Genomic DNA, 16462 nt, shown 5'->3' with positions numbered 1-16462 from the left:
ATTACTTTGAGTTTTTAATTAAAAGACAACAAAGATGTTATGTGCATAATCTTCGTTAGTTACAAGATATACAGCCAGCTGAAATATCATATGCAGGCCAAATTGTGGATTAACACTGGTTTAGTTTAATATAATATATATAAGCAGCTGCTAAAACACAATGTCTCCCTCAAGATAATTAAATGATGGAGATCTACTAAAAGGTCAAGAAAAAAAAAATGAATTTGTGCAAAGGCAAGGCTAAGTTTGTTACATGCAAGAAAAAATTTCAAAACTTTTATCAGAAACAGGTTCTTACATTTCTTAAAATGGCTTTGTTGGAGATCTACTAATGACCTATGCTGTTAACATGGGTTAACCTGCATAGGTGGATTGTTGTCAAGAAAAAAAATTAATGACAGTTTTATTTTTGTGTTTTTTTCTTGTATATTTTTATCAAACCTGTTTTGGCATTCATTAAGTTATCATGCGTAGGTTTGAATACAAAATAAACACCAAAGTTACAATTAGAAGATAGTTATTGATCAAGTTTTTTGGTTTTTCACCAAATGGCTTATTCAAAGGCTGAGGTTGCTGTGCTGACATCAGCAATAACAATAATACTTTTTGGGATTGGTTACTATTTTAACTACAGGTACGCAATGGCTAAAAAGATACGCCAACGCAATCGTATGAGTCTCAGAATCGGACCACAAGATTAGATCGTAAACACACGTGAAGTTAGACAACAAGGTGGCACCTTAAAAGGCGTATTAGTAGAAGAAAATGGCTTAGAAGTTCTTTACTTAAGGCAACTCGAAAGCGGACAACTTCGAACTTGTGAATGGAATTCAACTGAATCAGAAGATAAACAAGTTGATAGTGTACTTGAATATCATATGCCGGTTAATAAGTCTTTTCAATCTGAAAATTATTCTTGTGAAAGAACACCACCATTACCACCACTACCGCCACCACCATCAGTGCAAAAGGTGGTCCCACCACTTTCAATGCCACCATCACTGCCACCTCCACCACCACCACAGTCGTTGCAGAAGCCTTTGCTTCCGGTCCCGCCGCCGCCACCACCACCTCCATCAACATTTCCTAAAAAGATAGTTACAAAAGGACCGCCGCCTCCACCACCACCGCTCGTTAAAAGGAACAATGCACCAAATCCACCACCATTTCGTTATGGTAGCATTAGTTCGAAACCACCTACCGCACCAAAAGTAAGGATGGATTATGAACAATACGAAAACCGCTCAAAAGAAAATAATGAAGTCCCAACAAAAATGAAGCCTTTTCACTGGGATAAGGTGAATACCGATGCAGATCATTCGATTGTGTGGAATGAAATTCTCGACGGCTCGTTAAAGTAAGCAAGAATTGGTGATGATTCGTACACAGCCAATTTTTATCCATACACAACATAACATGCATTAAAGTATTGTACTATTTAACACTTTAAAACATGTTTGGTTGTGGATGGATAGAAATTAATTGTGTACAAATCAACCCTAAGCAAGAATTTATTATAAACTCCATCTTTTTATCCAAAGTTTCCAACTTTTTTATTCATTGTGATGCATTTTAGGTTCGACGATGAACTTATCGAAACCCTGTTTGGATACAATGGTGCAAAAAGAAACTCTACAGAAACAAAATATGCATCTTCCAAATTCGGTAGCTCGAGTTCAACTCCATCAGCTCAAATTTCACTTCTTGATCCTCGAAAATCACAAAACACAGCAATCGTACTTAAATCGTTAGCAACTTCACGCAAAGAGATCATCGATGCACTTTCAGAAGGCAGGGGATTAAATGCAGATGTTCTTGAGAAACTAACGAAAATATCACCGACTGAAGAAGAAGCTTCTAGAATCCTCCAATTCAACGGTAACCCTAACAAACTATCCGACGCTGAATCTTTCCTATATCACATACTAAACGCGATCCCAACAGCGTTTACTCGAATCAACGCAATGCTGTTTAGAACAAACTACGATCCAGAAATATTACATCTCAAAGAATCGTTACAAACGCTTGAATTAGGATGTAAAGAGTTACGAGCGCCTGGAATCTTCTTGAAACTTCTAGAAGCGATCCTTAAAGCAGGTAATCGGATGAACGCTGGGACCGCTAGAGGTAACGCTAAAGGGTTTAACCTAAGCGCGCTTAGGAAACTTTCGTACGTTAAAAGCGTTGATGGAAAAACTACTCTTCTTCACTTTGTAGTTGAACAAGTGGTTCGAAGTGAAGGTAAACGTAACATGATCAACAGAAATATCTATCGCGATCAAGATTTTGATACGATGATTGCTAAAGAAGAAAGGGACCGGCAATACTTAATTCTCGGTTTACCTGTTCTTGGTGGACTAAGTACTGATTTTTCGAATGTAAAGAAAGCGGCTACATTAGATTACAACAGTCTTATAACCACGAGTCCAAATCTTTCGAGACGAGTTTGTGAGATTCGTGAAGTTGTGACGCAATGTGGGGTTGGTTCGAGAGGTGGTGGTTTTGTGGAGGAAATGAAGGAGTTTTTGGAAGAATGTGAAGAGGAACTTAAGGTTGTTAGAGAAGAACAAACGAGGGTTACTGAACTCGTTAAGAAAACGACAAGTTTTTACCAGATTGGTTCGTCTAAAGATAACAATGGACATCCGCTGCAAATATTTGGATTGGTGAAAGATTTCCTTGATATGGTGGATCAAGTGTGTGTGGATCTCACGAGAAAAGTGCAGAAGAAGAATGTGAAAACTCTGGGACCTTCATCGCCACGAATGTCGCCATTAATGGTGCAGAACATGCATATGTACTTTAAGCCTGAGAATTGTAGTGATTCAGAGGATGAGTTCTAAGTTCGGGTGAAATTGTGTATTCATAACAAGTACTAAATCTATTAGTAGTGATATTTCAATAATTGATTGATAATAGTTAAATGAATTTTTTTCATGATATTTGTATGATTGTATCTATTGCTTAAAGTAAAGTTATTATCCCAAGTGACTAAATTTCAATAATTGATTGATAATAGTTAAATGAATTTTTTTTCATGATATTTGTATGATTGTATCTATTGCTTAAAGTCAAGTTATTATCCCAAGTGACTAAGTAGCATGTTTAGCGTATCGAATCAAAATGACAACTCTTATAACAATGCCTCTAATCATCTCTTTGCTCAACATCAGGTTATCTAAATTAGCAAAATCATACACAACCATTTTTGTTATGTACACAACCGATCATGTTTTACAGTGTTGTACAATACAACACTGTAAAGCATAATTGGTTGTGTACAAGCGTTCTGTGTAAAACTTGACATTTAGAACTTAAGCATCATATACTTGATAAATTTTCAACCATTATCAACAGTGACTTGTTTGAATTGGCCTGCAGAGCCTACGTACTGTATTATTATCTCCGCAACATTTGCAGAAATAACAAAGATATAAAAGTAATCAAGTTCATTCTGCATATATTTATTTACTGGGTCTACAAAAAGTATATATCGATAACATATTAACAGTTACACAAGGTTTAAACATGTGATGATTCATGTACATGTTATACGCATAGATACACAATTGAGCCATTTCATTTTCATTATTACATGATAGTGTAAAAGTTGAAGATTTAACAACAGTATATAATCACTATGTTCTTTTATCCTAACCAATAGTAGTAATCCTTCATTGCCAAACCTGCAGTTAGAGCTAAACATAATAAAAATGAATACACATGAAAATGAATATATAACAAGCTAGTACACTCGGTTCATAGGGAGAGGAAACCTTATCGATTAGGTATGGTACACTATGAAAGGTTTTCAGGTCAAAGTTCACAGATTCAACATACTAATCTAGGCCTTCCTACCCTTCATATTAGAATTATTGGAGCTATAAATCTAGTATTGACTGTTCTAAGCAATCACATTATTGAATCACAAATATGCATCAGCTGAAAGTAATACATCTAATATCCTATTTTATCTAATGTCACCAAACTTCTGTGCCCTCGCGTACTTTGAATGTACCACATTTCTAGCTTTTATGTAACCATCATTTTATGTACTAGACTGATACTACAATATAGAGCATGCTCGGATGAAAGTGTTTTTGAAGCTTTTAGCATCTAGCTTCTATGTAAAAGCTCCAATCTAATAAAAAACTTTGTTTGATTAAAATAGCTTAAAGTTTTTAGACGGAGGGAAAGAGCTAAAAGCTAATAGAACTAGCGTTTGAGAAAAAGCCCCAGCTTTTTGACATTTTACTCTCTATTTTAAAGAGTTCCAGTTATACTGCCAACCACTTAAAAACATATTAACAAGCTACCAGCTATAAGCTATTGTATAAGTTATCAGTTTATCAGGTACCAACTAACATCTAAAAGCTACAAGCTACCAGATAGTTTTGTCAAACATACCCATAAGGGAATCATAAAAGACAAAAATTCCTTAGGCCAACATTTTACTAGGACAAGAGAACTTATATAAGGTGAAATACCACTTACATTGTGTTATTGTCAGCCAACGTATCTTCAGTTTCCAATTTCAGAGCCATGTCTGATTACCCCTTTCTTCCTGATTGTTGAAAGAAAAAGCCTAAAACATATATACTTATTGAATTCTGTAACGCCAATTAAATCATCTGTCTTGAATATGATCCCAAATACATAGTGACCTTTGGCTCAAATAATATATTAACAAGCTTCAGAACCTAGTAGTTTGTCAGTTACATACGCATTGCCAACATGCAGCACACGTCTTTTTTGTATCTAGTTGCCTTTTCAATGATCACAAGTAATAATCTAGACATCAAGCATATACACATTCTAGGAAATGGAGGCAAATTAGTTTTCAACAGAAATATGTGCATGTGTAACTACTGAATACAGTCCCGGTGAAAGTGAATAATCCATGATCTATTCACTTGTTGATCAAAGTATATATATAGTTACATAAGATACGTAACTTCCAATCCTAAATACATGGAATATATATGGACAAAATATATCAGAGAAGTATAGATTAATTTCATTTATGGCTCTTATAAATATTGTAGAACTACATAGAACTAAATGTACTCATTCTTATATAGTATTGAGAAAAGGAATACGAAGAAGTAGGCATCAAAGTCATTAAAAGGATATAATTGGCATTCCAACTAAAAATCATATTCAATTTCTATACCATCTTATGTATTCACACACCAGCTAGTCCTCTATAAAGCATATATAGATCAAACTCATAAAGGAACCGGCATAACTCCCAAACACTAAATCATACTGTCTATATTGACAAAAACTAGCACTAGTGCCGGTGTCTAGAAGTACCACAAACAAGCAAGACAAGTGAATAAAAAAGATGGGCCCACCAAAACCATTCTAACGCATCTGATTCATGCTGTAACAACGAGCCACTTTCAAAGGAGCGCTTTGGTCAGGCTGTTCATACGGCTTCCTACAACCAGGACAACGCCCATTATCTTCAAGAATCCTCTTATGGCAGAAAAGGCACAACCTGTATCCACACGGGCAAGGAAGAAAACTCGAATCTGTCATATCCAAATCTTCACAACATATCGGACACGAAGAAGGAACAAATCCAGCACAATGCCGCATCCCTGACTTCATAGGAAAACTATGTTGCTTTAGCAGATTCGGCAAACACAGCGGGCGCATAACGTCATCAGGCCTCCATGCTAGAACACTAGCTCGTGCTTGATTAATCTCTCGACCCGCCTTAGTGGTCAACACGGGCTCTGATTCACGTGCTGTTTCATGAACACGAGACTCCAAATTAGCATCACCATCATCATCTTTCTTGATCTCGTCAGCTTCCAGAGCGTCAGCCATTGCTTCCCAATCGTCCAAACAATCATCATCTTCATCATCATCATTAATATGACCATCATCTTCATCAGTCATATTTCCCGAACCACAACCGCCACTCCCGCTGCTACTGCTACTACCATAACTACTCATTCCACTACTAACGGTGAAATTCGTACCAGACGTAATACTCCCCGACACACTACTAGTATGACTAGTAGGACTATTCGATTCCGAATCGCTATACTGGTTCATCAAACCTTCATTCTCTACACCGCCACCAACACTAATTTCCAATTTCACCATATCACGATCTCTCTCTTTCACTGCTGCATGTGTATCCAAAACCGCCATTTTTGTTACATTCGTTCCTTCCTTCAACCCTAATCCCTTGTTCTTCACTGAAATTAATCAAAAACCCTAACTTTAACTATAATAAACTTAAGCAATACACACATGCATAGATATAGGCATATATGTGTATATATATGTTAAAAAAATATAAATTATAACAAAAAATAACCTTGAGATAACCACTGTTCACGACGAACATCAAGCTTGCTCTGTTTCAATTTAGCAGTTCTATTCACCTTCAAACAAAATCAAAATTAGGTCAAAATTGGAGCAGAGCACGTTTGTTTAATTAACATAGATTAATCGAAATATAGAATAATAAAAAAATTAAACTTTAACATCAACATAATAAAGACGTACTCTTTTTTTCTTGGCGATATCTTTAGAGTTGGAAGCGGGAGTGGGGATCGAAGCGTTGGCGATTGAATCGTAAACCATGATTGTTGTTATTTCTTGAATAATAAAAACCCTAAACGAAATTGGATTGGGGAAAGGTATGAAATTGGATCGAAAAGCGATAATATTTGGTTATTGGAAGATTTGAGGATTGAAAATTAGGGGAAAACGATGGATGGATGTTGAGGATTTGAGAGAGATTTTAATTTTGATTGATATTGATATTTATTTTTATTTTTATTTTATTTTTGGTAGGAGTATTATCTTTTTCTTTAACAGATTATTTTACTGACCTTTACGAATTTACGCCGATAGTATCTGTTACTAATAATTTATTTTGATTGGAAGTAAATTATTATCTGTTACTAATATACAAGTTTCCTAATAAAATTTTTTTTTTTTTTTTTTTTGGTGGGAGTAAATTATAAAGATCGTTTTGCAAGACATTTTACGTATCCTCTTTTTCTTTGACAAATTATTTTACATTTTTACAAATTTACAAATTAAGGCCGATAGTATCTGTTACTAAAAGTTTTGTTGAGTAAATCAATTAGCTTTAATTGTTTATATTTATCATATCTTTCTTTATCCATGATAAACAATATAGTTGTCTCTTTTTTTATATATAGATTTTTTTTTTTTTTTTTTTTTTTTTTTTTTGAAAAGCAAAACAATAAAAATATTATTGAAACCAGAAAGATACATGGTGCTATAGAGGCACCTATATACAAACACACAGACCACACTATCAGCAACATGAACCTCGGATATGGACATAAAAAAACAACACAAAACCACACTACCATAGACAACACAAAAACACACTATCACCTATGTATTAGATACAAGCTGTACAGGATTAAGCGTCCAAATAAACTGCCGGGTTAGCAAGCCATCGACTCCATTCTAGCTTCTTTTTACGCGATCGATTAGCACACCATTCGAAACTTTTACTTTGGATTTCGTTTAGAGTAACCAAGGCACACGTCCATTTATTTTTGAAAACTTTCATATTTCGATTTCGCCATATATAATATCCGCAAATCCACTCCAAAGCTTGCCACATCTTGCAACCCCAATTCGATTTAATTTTAGAGTTTTTCCCGCAAAATAAGTCTGTCAACACAAAGATTACTTACCGAACCCAAATCCCACCATTTGTACACTCGTTCCCAAATATGCATGGCATGTTTGCAAAGATTAAGGCATTTTCTCTGAGTACACGATGGGTAAGCCTGAAAATGTAAATATTTGTGTAAGGTTTCCTACGACTTCTTAAATAACTAATGACTAGCAAAGGAATTTGTACAACTCATTTAACCGTAGCCAACTAAATAGACATGAGATTGCTAAATTTTCTATATGTGGTTGGATAAATCAGGCTAGCAACAAGTTATATATATATAGTTGAATTCATAACATCAATCTCCCAAAATAATTTAAAGGATTTCAGATTTCTCAACTTATACTTCATAAAACAAAATCCAACATTACAGTGGTTGTAAAATAACTAAACTTATGCAAATTGTCTCTTCTTGTGGGACTCCAGTACTCCACAAAGAAGAAGAAAGTATACCAAAGATAGTTAAACTTGTGATCAATAATTTGCCAAACACTAGATCTTTCTAAAAGATAAGTCGAGATAACACAACGGAAGATTTCAAAGATGACTTCATGGTAATCAAGTTGTAAAAGTAAAGTCCTCAATGCCTCCTGTCATTAAATTTAGAATGAACTCCTTAATTCCAAGTTCAAGTTTTCAAGCACATTGTCCTATAACATTCTTGAAAAGCTTCATTGCAGCCATAGTTATTTTCTATCAAAATTAAATACCCAAGTTTAGTTCTCAACATAAATATATATTTTTGAACGAAGAACAGCTAATGAAGATATAATACATTACTTTTTCATCCTGGCCTAAAACCGAGAGAATACACAGTAGTTATGTAAACGACATGTATTTTGTTTATGATCAAGTCTTTTTAGATGTATACAAATTCCAAAAAAGGCATTTTACGTGACTACTCTAAAACTTACTACTCTGTATATATCAAACTTCTAATCATTACTACGGTGACTTTACGGTCATTTCCTATTAATTGCAAAACATTCATAAAAACTGAAGCTAAGGCATAACCGATTGCATATATATAGAAAGATGAAGCTACCTCAGAAAAAGAACATGCTCGAACAATACGTTTGTGGTCAAACGAGTGCAGCACATCACCAGTCAACGCGTCCCACAATTTCATGCAGATAGATTAGTCATCAGAACATTGAACATCATGAGAAGCACCAAAAAAGAAACCTTTGCAACATCCTATAACTATAGAACAATAAAATCAACAAAAAAATTAACTACCATAACAAACAAATCATAAAAATAGAAATATATTGATCACATAAGCTGTGCCGAAGCTGACGCAGCACGTAATGCATTAGTATCCAAACAGCAACTCCAAACTGCACCTTTATGCCCCTCAAAATTACCAATTCAATCTCTAGTTTCTCCATTTCTAAGCATAGGTGTTGAATCTGATAACAAATTTCTAAGTGTAAGTCACACCACAACAAATCTAGTCAGCTGATTCCCACAACTACTTTAAAATCTTCTTTAGGTGACCTCTTGATGTATTTTGAAAGTTAATTTGACTGTCAAGATATAAATGAACCGTCATATTGGAATTAAAGAAACTCAATTGACAGTTGACTATAAAATGCTACAACAATGATTTGATAGAAAATTAAACCAAAAAAAAAAAAAAAATAGAAAAGAATTCAGCTTGTAGAACTCACAGAGATGAACATTTGCAAGCATAATCCAATTTACACTAACAATACCTTTTAATGGAATTTTGACTTGTTCCCCGTTTAGCCATTTGTCACATTTGCAAGTTTTACCGGTTAAAGATAAAGCATAATCAAAATTTACCTGGTCTCGACCGACTGCAGTTTAATATTCAGGATCATGCCTATCTACTTGAACATCAACCAACTTTTCCATCAACCCAATGCTCTTCAAACTCGGATACCATCTGATATCAAGCAGTCAGATAGATCTAGTGAATATATTTTCTAGAAGTATCTGCAAAAGAAATGCATTATGTTGAATTAAAATACATTTTCAAAAGTTAAAACATAAGCCATTATATCAGTAACCTAATGCAACCACTGGATGCGAGAGCCCATGTAATCATTCCCTTATATCAGAAGAAGTTTTATCTACGGTTTACATAAGGTATCAACTTCAAAACCAAATGAAAGGACATTGTCACCAAAAAAATGAAAGGTAATTCGACAAATAAACCGTGTTTGCAAAATTTTCAAGAAAATAGTCACATTTTATATCACTCTTTAAGCTTATTTCACTTACCTAATGCAACCATGTAATCATTCGTGGAGTTTTAGAATATGTTTTCTCACCGATCTAGAGAACGTCTCAACTTAATCACCTAATGCAAGATCATCGCCATTTAGTGAAATGAAAGCTCATTTAACAAATGGTGTGTCTGCAAATTTTTCCAGAGAAACAGTTACATTATATATCACACCATTTTGGCTTATTTCAGAGGCTGATGGTTGTCAAACTGATACGCTTTATCAGTTTTTCTAAAATGCAAGTCGTCAAAACGATAAGCTTTACATGTTCTATCAAAATTCCCATAATTTCTTATACTGACACATAAGTTTACTAAAACACACATTTATTCATACAATGATTATCCCATTGGGGAATTTCGTTTTGTGTTCACTTTCAAATGAATATCACAAGATCTAATCTCACCTTCAGATAAAGCAGACGGTGACCTTGCAGATCGATGCTGATGTTTAGATCCATCTCTAAAACTCAATCTCCGATGTTTAAGAAACCATATAATCTGCGACGTCGATCTTGGTTTACCAATAACACCGCCGACGGGGATTCTACGAAGAGATAAACCCTAACCCTAATCTCAATTTGACCTAAGAATCGAAACTGACGAAATAATTTGTTTGGTGATGATTTATGATGTCAAGATCTAATAGTGATGAAGTTTTAGAAATATTGAGAGAGATTTTAAAAGGGGCGGTTTGATTTGAATAAACCGTATGGCAGTTATGGAATATTAGGGATTAGGGATAAAATAGAAAAGAGCAATTATTATTATTATATTATTATAATCACTATCACTATTAGACTATTTCTAACCGCGGTTACATCAAAGTCAAATGATGTACTTTTTGGTGATTTGACAAAGTCAAGAGATGAAGTTAAATAAAGGGGAGTGTCAAATTTGAGGGTTAAATTTTTGAATAGGTGATGTGATAAAATATTATTGGTAGTTGGGTATATAATTTATTAATTAATAATATATAAAAATATGTGGCAAAACCTGATTGGCTGGAAAAAAATTTGACACAACTTTTGGATCCGTCAGATTTGCAACTGACGCCCCAGGCGTCAAATTTTGACGCCGCGTTAGGGGCGTCAAGGGCGTCAAAACAGCTGCCATGTGGGATGACGGACAAAAAGTGATGCCGGATTAAATATAGTCTTAGGATAGGATCAAGATTTATGGTTAATTGAGATAAAAAAAACATAAAACCTTATATGAGAGAGACAAATCTTACATTCAATTAATCACAGCCAAGATGATCATTAAAATAGACTTTGTGAATGGTGAAGATTAGGGATTTACAAAAAAGGGTATACCATAATCTATTTTTCCCTAATCCCTAATTTACAAAAAAAAAGGGTTTTTGTTATGGTGGTAACACACACACACACACACACACACACACACACACACACACACACACACACACACACACATATATATATATATATATATATATATATATATGGCTACATATATGTCATTAATTCATTTTAATATACTTTCTAATGATAATTCTCATAATTTATCATTATGAAAATTACGTGCAATGTTTTTATTGGGCTTTCTAAATCGTTGTTCTCGCCTATATAATATAATTCTCTCTCTTTCCTTATTACAACTATTCTTCCCTTTCCGCAAGAAAACAAGTAATTTCGTTTCAGCTTAAGCAAAATGTTTCTATACGTAAGCCGTTTCGTATTTTTTTTATTTCCTTTTAATCTGTGTTGCCATCAAGATGTCTTAAACGGCATATTTAAGATTTTTTTCGTTTCGAAATCTCATCTCCAATTAATGGTGGCTTTAAATTAGCGATAATGATAATGATTATATCGATTTTTTGACTCTGTAATATATTTAGGGTTAGGGTTTTCTAATAATTATTTTTTTTGCAGATCAAGGATATCAAGCAGTACGTTCGCTGGGTTAGGATTACAGTGCAAAATGGTCGATTGTGGTATGATGGTGCGTATGTGACGTTTGCTAGTTTTAATGAACAAATTCGCCAAAGCTTTGATATCAAGTAGTACATTCATTAAAGCTTTGGCGAATTTCACTAGGATTGATATCAAAGTTTTGGCGAATTCGTTCATTAAAACTAGCAAACGTCACATACGCACCATCATACCACAATCTACCATTTTGCACTGTAATCCCAACCCAACGAGCGAACGTACTGCTTTATATCCTTGATCTGCAAAAAAATAATTATTAGAAAACTAACACTAAATATATTACATAGTCAAAAAAATCGATATAATCATTACCATTATCGTTAATTTAAAGCCGCCATTGATTGGCGATGAGATTTCGAAACGAAAAATATCTTAAATATGCCGTTTAAGACATCTTGATGGCAACACAGATTAAAAGGAAATAAAAAAATACGAAACGGTTTACGTATAGAAACATTTTACTTGTACTGAAACGAAATTACTTGTTTTCTTGCGGAAAAGGAAGAATAGTTGTAATAAGGAAAGAGAGAGAATAAATATTATATAGGCGAGAACAGCGATTTAGAAAGCCCAATAAAAGCATTGCACATAATTCTCATAATGATAAATTATGAGAATTATCATTAGATAGTATATCAAAATGAATTAATGACATATATATATATATATATATATATATATATATTACCACCATAACAAATACCCAACAACAACAACAAAACCCAATACCACATGAGCGGTGTACGTGAGAGGTGAGATGTAGACAATCTTTCCCCTATCCGAGAAGAAAGACAAGTCATAACTATATATATATATATATATATACATATATATATATATATATATATATATATATATATATATATATATATATATATATATATATAATGAGAACTTTTAAGCAATGAGAACTCTGAGAACTAAGTTAGTCGAGCAAAAAATAAGACGCGGCCGAACAAAAAAAAGGGGTAGTCGAGCAAAAAAATAACAAGGTCGAACAAAAAAAAATAGGTGCATTGTTTGCTTGGTTCTACCATTTTATGTAGAACATGATGTATAACACAGATGTAGAACATGTTGTTCTACACTTGTTTTACATCAATTTTCATCAAATTAAGTTAGGGTTTAGATTTAGGGTTTAGATTTTAGGGTTTAGGGTTTAGATTTTAGGGTTTAGGGTTTAGATTTAGGGTTTAGAATGAGTTTTTTACACGAACGGTTTAGAGTTTAGGGTTTAGGGTTTTCGGGTTTACTCCGTAAACCCTAAACCCTAAACCATAAACCATAAACCCTAAACTCTAAATCGGGCTAAATAAAAAAAAAAAAAAATTGATTTTTGAAAAAAACAGGTGAAATTCGAACAAAAAAAAGATATTCGAACCAATTTTCGTTCTACAATTTTGTAGAACCGAACCAAAATGTTGTAGAACCGAACAAAATTCAGGCGGCCTAACAAATTTGCCCCAATTCGAACGAATTTTCGTTCTAAAATTTTGTAGAACCAAACAGAAAATGTAGAACATGTGATTTTCATGCATCTTAATTTTGTTCGACTAACCACAAAATTGTTCGGCCGCGTCATTTTTCGTTCGAATTTGAGTTCTCAAGTTCTCACTCTTAGTGAGTTCTCAGTGGATCCCTCCCCTATATATATATATATATATATATATATATATATATATATATATATATATATATATATATATATATATATATATATATATATATATATATATATAGTAGAGGGATCAAATGAGAACTATTTTTGTATGAGAACTGTGAGAACTACTCATTCGAACAATTTGGAGACACGGACGAACATTTTTTAATGTGGTCGAACAATTACGGGCAATTTGTAAGATCTGGGCAGCTTTTTTTTATCAAATCCCTAATTTTCTTAATTAGGGCACCTTCAACTTCATCCATCTCCAATTCTCCCAACTCTCCTAAAATTCTCTCATCTCCTTCAACTAAAAAAGTCTCCTTCAATTGTTTAGAAGTTCTTTTCAAGCTGAATTTGTTGAAGTTGAAAATCTCTTTTCATAATTGGAGAATTCATAAAGGCTGTCCTGAATAACGTTGGGGATATTCAAATCTATGGTTGGAAAAAAATTGCGAGGAGCGTCATCATTTTAGTAAAGTTTTTAATTATGTTGGTGCATTCTATTATGCTTTTAACTCCGATTCTTGTCACAATTTGGTTTTGAGTTGGCCTTGAAGATTCAGACTCACTATATATATACATAATATACTACGGAGTAATAAGTTTTCCTAACAGTGAAGTGTAGTTTCAGTTTTGGGGCTGATGCACCATGATCCATCTTGATTCAATTATCTGTGCTCAGCTTGTGATCGATTATCTGTGCTCAGCTTGTGTTGAAGATGACTAATTAAGCTTTTACAAATAGATGCAAGTTGATGCACCTATAAAAAAAATGTTGATATTAGAACAAAAAATTTTAAATTAGAACAAAAAAAAGAAGTGAGAACAAAAATTAAGTAATTAGAACACAAAATTTGAAATTAGAACACAAAATTTGAAATTAGAACAAAAAAGTAGGAATTAGAACAAAAAAAATAGGGTTGGCGAACAAATTTTGGTGAAATTTCAACCGTTCTACATTTTGATTTTGGTTCTACATTTTCTGTGGAACAGCATGTAAATGTAGAACATGATGTTCTATACATGTTCTATATCAATTTTCATAAATTGAGTTTAGGGTATAGATTTAGAGTTTATATTTAGGGTTTAGATTTAGGGTCTAGGGTTTAGATTTTAGGGTTTAGAGTTTAGAATGAGTTTTTTACACGAACAGTTTAGAGTTCAAGGTTTAGGGTTTTAGGTTTTAGGTTTACGAACAAATCATGCTCAATTCGAACAATTATGTGTTCTACATTTTGGTTAATTCGAGAAAAATTGATGAAATTCGAACAGAATTGGAGAAAATTTGAACTTGTTCTACATTTGTGTTCTACAATTATTTGTAGAACTTTGTTGTTCTACAAATAAAGATGCATCTCAATTTTGTTCTAATATCTTAAAATTGTTCGCCTTTGTTTTTTTTTTTTTTTGTTCTACTACATCCAATTTTTTTCTAGTACCTCCAATTTTGTTCTAATACATCCAATTTTGTTCGCCCTTGTTGTTTTTTGTTCTAATACCTCCAATTTTGTTCTAATACATCCAATTTTGTTCGCCCTTGTTTTTTGTTCTAATTGCTCGAATTTCAACATTTTTGCTCGAATTTCTCTTTTTTTGTTCGCCCGCCATTTTTTTTTTTGCTCGAATTTCACAAAAATTGCTCGAATTTCTTGTTTTTTGTTCGCCCGCCAATTTTTTTTGCTCGAATTTCACCAAAATTGTTCGAATTTTACCAAAATTGCTCGAATTTTACGAAAAATTGCTCGAATTTCACTAAAATTGTTCTAATTGGAGTTCTCAAGTTCTCACACATGCTGAGTTCTCACTGGATCCTCTCCCTATATATATGTGTGTATATGTATGTATATATATATATATATATATATATATATATATATATATATATATATATATATATATATATATATATATATATATATATATGACTTTCCTTTCATAAAATGACATATATGTGGCCATATATATGTTACCACCATAATGATAAATTAAAAACGACTTAATACCCGCGGATTCGCGGGATTATGAAAGTAAAATTCCAATATCGATATTTATTGATGTAATATAATTGAATGGGTCGAAACTACTCGAAAGTAACCTGTAGTAGTAATATATTTATAATACATAGTTTTTGTAGTCATGCCACTTGCTAAATATGTATTATTATATTAGAGGCAACGGGTCAGACACATGTAGATCAACCTAATCCAACCCAACCCAACCCGCATGTTCGACCCAAATTGATAATTACCTCTGTTTGACCTAAAATTTAGTCAATTTCATTTCATTAAACATATTACTTTTTCTTTGTAATCTACTTAAAGAAAAAGAAATTGGGCAATATAAAACATGAATCAGCACCTACTCCAGCATGAGTTAGTATAATATAATGACGTCAGGCCAACGTGATTATATTACAGTAAGTCATGGTAAATTTTTAATGGAAGATGATGATTCATAGACTTTATAATCATCATTTGCCATGTTACACGACTCTTACATTATACCTAATCTCTGAACATATCAAGAACATATATTCTTGATAGTTCTACCCTCAGTATTTCTGGTAATTTAACAAATCAAATCATGATATTACGTTCCTTTCTGCTTAGAATAGTAGGTCCATTCTGAAATTCATACCTACGAATTCTGAACCATTACTTGCTTTACAAAAGCATGAAGCTTTGACATATAAGGGAAAATATAAAGCCCGATAACGACACCGAGATTACAAACCGTATATATCAATGCGTATAGCAATATAAAGACACGAGAGAACTAAAAACACAATAAATTCAAGAGCATAGTAGAAGTAAACTGACTCTTCCAGCGACAGATGAAAAAGAAGCACGATAGATATAAAAGTCAGGACTATATCTAGAATTAGAACTGGATGAAGCATATTG

At 33.1% G+C, this 16462-nt stretch overlaps 1 protein-coding gene, 1 long non-coding RNA gene and 1 pseudogene across 7 annotated transcripts; 1 reads left to right on the top strand and 2 right to left on the bottom strand.

Moving 5' to 3' along the window:
- Positions 1-548: 548 nt before the first annotated feature.
- On the top strand, positions 549-2843 carry LOC139889255 (formin-like protein 4; annotated as a pseudogene).
- A 696-nt stretch (positions 2844-3539) lies between these two features.
- Positions 3540-6740, bottom strand: LOC139892455 (uncharacterized). Of its 4 annotated transcripts, XR_011774079.1 has the most exons (5): positions 6529-6740; positions 6338-6404; positions 5358-6215; positions 4495-4585; positions 3562-3686 (listed from the first exon to the last, which is right to left on the bottom strand). XR_011774079.1 is itself a non-coding variant. In XM_071875551.1 (4 exons), exons 1-3 carry the CDS (start codon positions 6604-6606, stop codon positions 5368-5370), a joined length of 993 nt encoding a protein of 330 aa, XP_071731652.1. In that variant the 5' UTR covers positions 6607-6740; the 3' UTR covers positions 3540-4585; positions 5358-5367. The 4 variants fall into 4 exon arrangements, 2 of the variants coding, with proteins under 2 accessions (XP_071731652.1, XP_071731651.1); XM_071875551.1 differs by having other exon boundaries at positions 3540-4585; XR_011774078.1 differs by having other exon boundaries at positions 3559-3686; positions 4495-6215.
- A 1278-nt stretch (positions 6741-8018) lies between these two features.
- LOC139892454 (uncharacterized) lies at positions 8019-10638 on the bottom strand. 3 transcript variants are annotated; one of them, XR_011774076.1, is made up of 4 exons: positions 10349-10638; positions 9497-9649; positions 8733-9099; positions 8019-8380 (listed from the first exon to the last, which is right to left on the bottom strand). It is a non-coding gene; the product is annotated as an uncharacterized lncRNA (long non-coding RNA). The 3 variants fall into 3 exon arrangements; XR_011774075.1 differs by having other exon boundaries at positions 8733-9649; XR_011774077.1 differs by having other exon boundaries at positions 8733-9599.
- Positions 10639-16462: the final 5824 nt, after the last annotated feature.

Source organism: Rutidosis leptorrhynchoides, chromosome 2 (assembly GCF_046630445.1).
Source record: "Rutidosis leptorrhynchoides isolate AG116_Rl617_1_P2 chromosome 2, CSIRO_AGI_Rlap_v1, whole genome shotgun sequence".
Taxonomy (NCBI): Eukaryota; Viridiplantae; Streptophyta; class Magnoliopsida; order Asterales; family Asteraceae; genus Rutidosis; species Rutidosis leptorrhynchoides.
This window is presented reverse-complemented; position numbering and strand designations above follow the sequence as displayed.